This window comes from Arachis ipaensis, chromosome B7 (genome assembly GCF_059453495.1).
Source record: "Arachis ipaensis isolate K30076 ecotype BB chromosome B7, ASM5945349v1, whole genome shotgun sequence".
NCBI lineage: Eukaryota > Viridiplantae > Streptophyta > Magnoliopsida > Fabales > Fabaceae > Arachis > Arachis ipaensis.
This window is the reverse complement of record NC_142442.1, coordinates 139720698-139725019: the sequence shown is the minus strand read 5'-3', so window position 1 is coordinate 139725019 and position 4322 is coordinate 139720698. Positions and strand designations below refer to the sequence as shown.

The 4322-nt window shown below is 38.9% G+C and overlaps 1 protein-coding gene across 1 annotated transcript; it reads right to left on the bottom strand.

Annotated features, from left to right (window-relative positions):
- Positions 1-2551: 2551 nt before the first annotated feature.
- On the bottom strand, positions 2552-4322 carry LOC107606206 (RING-H2 finger protein ATL43-like). Its single transcript, XM_016308220.3, has one exon. The coding sequence runs from the start codon at positions 4175-4177 to the stop codon at positions 2957-2959; it is 1221 nt and encodes a 406-aa protein (XP_016163706.1). The 5' UTR covers positions 4178-4322; the 3' UTR covers positions 2552-2956.

Here is a 4322-nt window from a genome sequence, read left to right as displayed (position 1 = left end):
TGACGACGAACAGCCACAGCGGCGACGATTGGAGGTGTGGAGAAGATACTAAGATTGAGAGTGAACCCACGACGGCGACAACCGGAGGTGTGGAGATTGGCGACGATCACCCGTCCGACGGCGAGACCAGAGGTGGCGGCAGACCGGCAATGACGATGAAAGGTTGAATGGGCGCGGAGGCAGAGATGGTGGAAGGCCGCATTATGTAGAATTGAACATTCGATGGTTATGTTATTTATGGGACGATTATGATATTTGTCAGATAATTGTGTTATTTTTATTAAATTTTTAATTTGCATGTTCATTAAATTATATAATAATATTGCATATTTGTAAAAATTCACAGATAGGATCAGATACTCACAAGTAGGGTCGGATATCCACAGGTTGACCGCAAATAGAGTTAGAGTTGAGTTATTCTCAATCCGTAAGTAAGGTAGAATTAAATTTTAGTAACAAATTCAACTCGTAGGTAGAATTAGGGTTAGATTCAAATTCTATCATATCTTATACATTGTCATCTCTAAATACACGTATCAAACAAATATTTACGTGTATCGTATCCAAAATATGTTCGACATACCAACACCACAGCTCAACAAATTGTCGTTAAGAAAACGACCATTAAAAAAAATCTCCTTGGTATTCCTTTTACAAAACAAAAATCCTTAAAACGAGAAAACAAAAATTGATGCATGCCTCTTGCTTCCATGATCATCACCCATGATTATACGCATTAAAACATACAGAGGGCAGTGATATATAATAATAATAATGGATCAAGTTCCTCTTAAGGAAAGGGGATCAAGGGCTAATTTTTTTTCTTATGACATGAAAAGGAGAGGATGATAGATATATTAGATCAATTTTTTTTTTTTTTTCATAAAACCAGGTCCGACTTGCATATTTTAAATTTTTTAAATTCATCACATTCAAATCGGATAATCTGATTTAAACATTAAAAAATTTTTGAATTTTATTTTAATACAAATTAGAGAGTTTGATTTTAATTTTTTTTAAATTGAATTGTCTGTTTTTTGCATTAAATCGAATGATTCGATTTACACTCGCAAATTATTTCTCATTCAAATAGAGAAATTCTCCACGTACAAACAGTCTTTTTATACAAGTCTTTACAAATCCACATTCTTCTTCTTTTTGCGCACGTTCTTCTTCCTCTTCCTCTTCTTTTTCTTTTTTTCTTTCGTTTCTTGCCTTCTCTTTCTTCTTCTTCAACCATTACTGCACGTTTTCACTACACCTTGTTCTTCTTCTTGCTGCACGTTCTTCTTCCTCTTCCTCTTCTTCTTCTTTTCTTTCGTTTCTTGCCTTCTCTTTCTCCTTCTTCAACCGTTACTGCACGTTTTCACTGCATCTTCTTCTAGATGCACGTTCTTCTTCTTCTTCTTTTCTTTTTTCGTTTCTTGTCTTCTCTTTCTCCTTCTTCATTTACGTGCTTTTCTCTCTGTTTTCTTTCTTCGTTATTCTCGATTTCTATTATTTTTTGACATCAAGCTCTGAAATCGTTTTTGAAGAAGAAGAAGCAGCAGAAGATGAGGAGGAGAAAGAGAAAGAGTTCTGAATTATGCATAAGGTGTACTTCAACGAATTTTGGGTGTATTTCTTAAATCCTTTGGGTGTAGTTTTTGTAATCCTTTGGATGTATTTCTGTAATCCTTTGGGTGTATTTCTATAATCGTTTTGGTGAATTCCTGTAACCGTTTGGGTGTATTTCTGTAATCGTTTGAGTGTATTTCTGTAATCGTTTGGGTGTATTTCTGAAGTTCCATTATCTTCAAATTTGGCAAAAAACTCGTTTTCATGGAGGAAGAAGAAGAGTCGCTTATAATGCATGGTGAGTAGCGCGCTTTGAAAACAAGAAGTGGTTAAATAACGTGCGTTTATTTACTCTTGAATGTGGGAGTGTAATAGTATTTTTTGTTGGGTTTGTGCCAACTTATAAAACTTGTAAACCAAAAAGACTTGTGACCTCATTCAGATATAAGTCATATACTACTTTAATGGCTCATAACACTGAAAAATACTAATTTCAATCGAATAAAAAAAATTTTCTAAAGATCAAGATCTTTTATATAAAAAAATTAGTAAAATAATAAAATAAAAAATAATTATTATTAAATTAAAATAATAAAAATTATATAGGATGAAAATTATAAATCTAACAATAATTAATTTTTATTTTATTATTTTACTATTTTTTATTTTAAAATATTTAAATTTAATAAATAATAGTGAGAAAAATAATTAATCGAGAAACTACAAAGGACAAGAGCATAACATTTGCGTCCTTGGTTCAGGATCATGTCCCTTCCATCCACGTGCTTTTCTTAATTATACCCTTCACTCTTCCCCACCCCTACCTCTCTCTACACTCTACTCTTTACTCAACTACGCCCTATCCCTAATCCCTATTAATGCTATAGTATCATCCTTTTCCCTCTCCATTTTTCTCTTTTCTCCCACTCACCAATGCAATTCCTCCCTTCCTTCAACCCTACTCCAACAACAAATCTCTCAAATTTAACACAGCTTTGAATTTGAACAAATCAGGGTCAATTTTCTTTTTCTTTTCTTTTCTTTTACATAATAATAATGTACTACTATAATACTATTGTTTTGTTCTCAAATTAAAAATCGAGAAAAGAAAAATAAGCTTATTCCTGCGCTAAGATACAAATGCATATGGTAGCAGTCACCAAGTTCAGTAAACAGTACCACAAGTACTTTAGTGAGTCAGAGTCAGAAAAAAAAAACCACAAAAACACATCACCTTCTCTCTCATCCGTTCAGATCTGAAGGCCGTGTCTGCTAATAACAACATCCCTACCGTACAGCTGGCTGTGTCTGCGTCCTTGATATCCATCCCAGCCACCTCGTAACAACCCCCTCTTCTCTTCTTCCTCCTCCTCCTACTCCTTGTTCTTCTTCCCTGTTACTACTTACTACCGTTACCGTTACCGTTCCTCACAAACCTGCTCAATCCCGTTATCTCAGACATACTCCTCGTGTTAATTACCAAATTGCCCCCGATTTCAGCACCACTACCGTTATTATGCTTACTTATTATCATCTCCGATGTCAGGTAAAGTAGATCCGACGGCTGAACATCGCTCCACCGTTGTAACTGCCCTCGCAACAAACCATTATAATCGTAACCGCATTGTTTAGGGGTAGGAGAGACAATTATCCTGTGCTCCAACCTCCGTTCCGCACCGGTGCTCCTCCTTTCTTTCTCTTTCTCCGCTTCCTGATGCGTCGTCGTTTTCACCAACAGCATCCCGTCTTTTCTTGGACGCATTAACCACTTCTTGTTATTATTATTATTCGATTTCGATGTCGTTGCACACGTGGCACTATCAAGCGACCTCCTAAACGACGACGTTGGCGCTGCGTTTCGTCGTTCTGTTTCGTTCTCGTTCTCAACAATGATCTCCAAGAACCCTCCTTCTTTCTCACCAACCCACGAGTGCCTTCCGGAGACTCGCCGTGTTTCGTACCTCTCCGAACACGCTTCGTTCTCGCTCTGAGGGTGCACCGGTGCGGCTGCATTGTTATCTTCCACCAGAAGAATGTCCTCCGGATCCACTCGATGCCGGCACAAAGGACACGTGGAGTGCGCGTCAAGCCACGTGTCCACGCACTCCACGTGGAACGCGTGCTTGCACTTCGGGAGGAGCCGGAGGACTTCAGAGGACTCGAATTTTGCGAGACAAATCGCGCAATCGAGTCCTTCTTTCTGTCCCCGGAGGGATCCGAATCTGAAGATTGGAAGCGATTCCACTATGGAACGGTCGATGCCGGAGTTTTTTCTTCCGGCGAATGTTGCCGCGCGTGAGGTGTAATTGTAGCGGGTTCCGGTAGCTCCGGTGGAGTCGGTGGCGCCGCCGTTGCAGTGCTTGATGTAGAGGAGGAGGAGAAAGGTGAGAGAGAACATGGTGGTTAATATGCCAACTACCACCGCCATGCCTGGCTTGAAGGCGGATGAAGTTCTTTGGGAATCCAGCGGCGGTGGTGGCGGTGGCGGCGGCGGCGTTTCTCTAGTTTGATTAGCCACTGCATATGCAACAGTGCTGAGGTTAGCAAGTAGAAGAAAAGTGAATGTTATTAAAAACGAGAAGAATGAAAGGTTGAAAGTTGCAAAAGAAGAAGAAGCCATGTGAAAGAGTGAGAGCAATGATAATGAAAATGGTGGTTATGGAGTGATGGTAGTGTTTATGTGGAAAATATCATTAAGAGAGAAGAAGAGAGAGAAGAGGGAAGTGGCTGGGCTCTGTTTGTGAGCATTAAATTTCAATCATGTG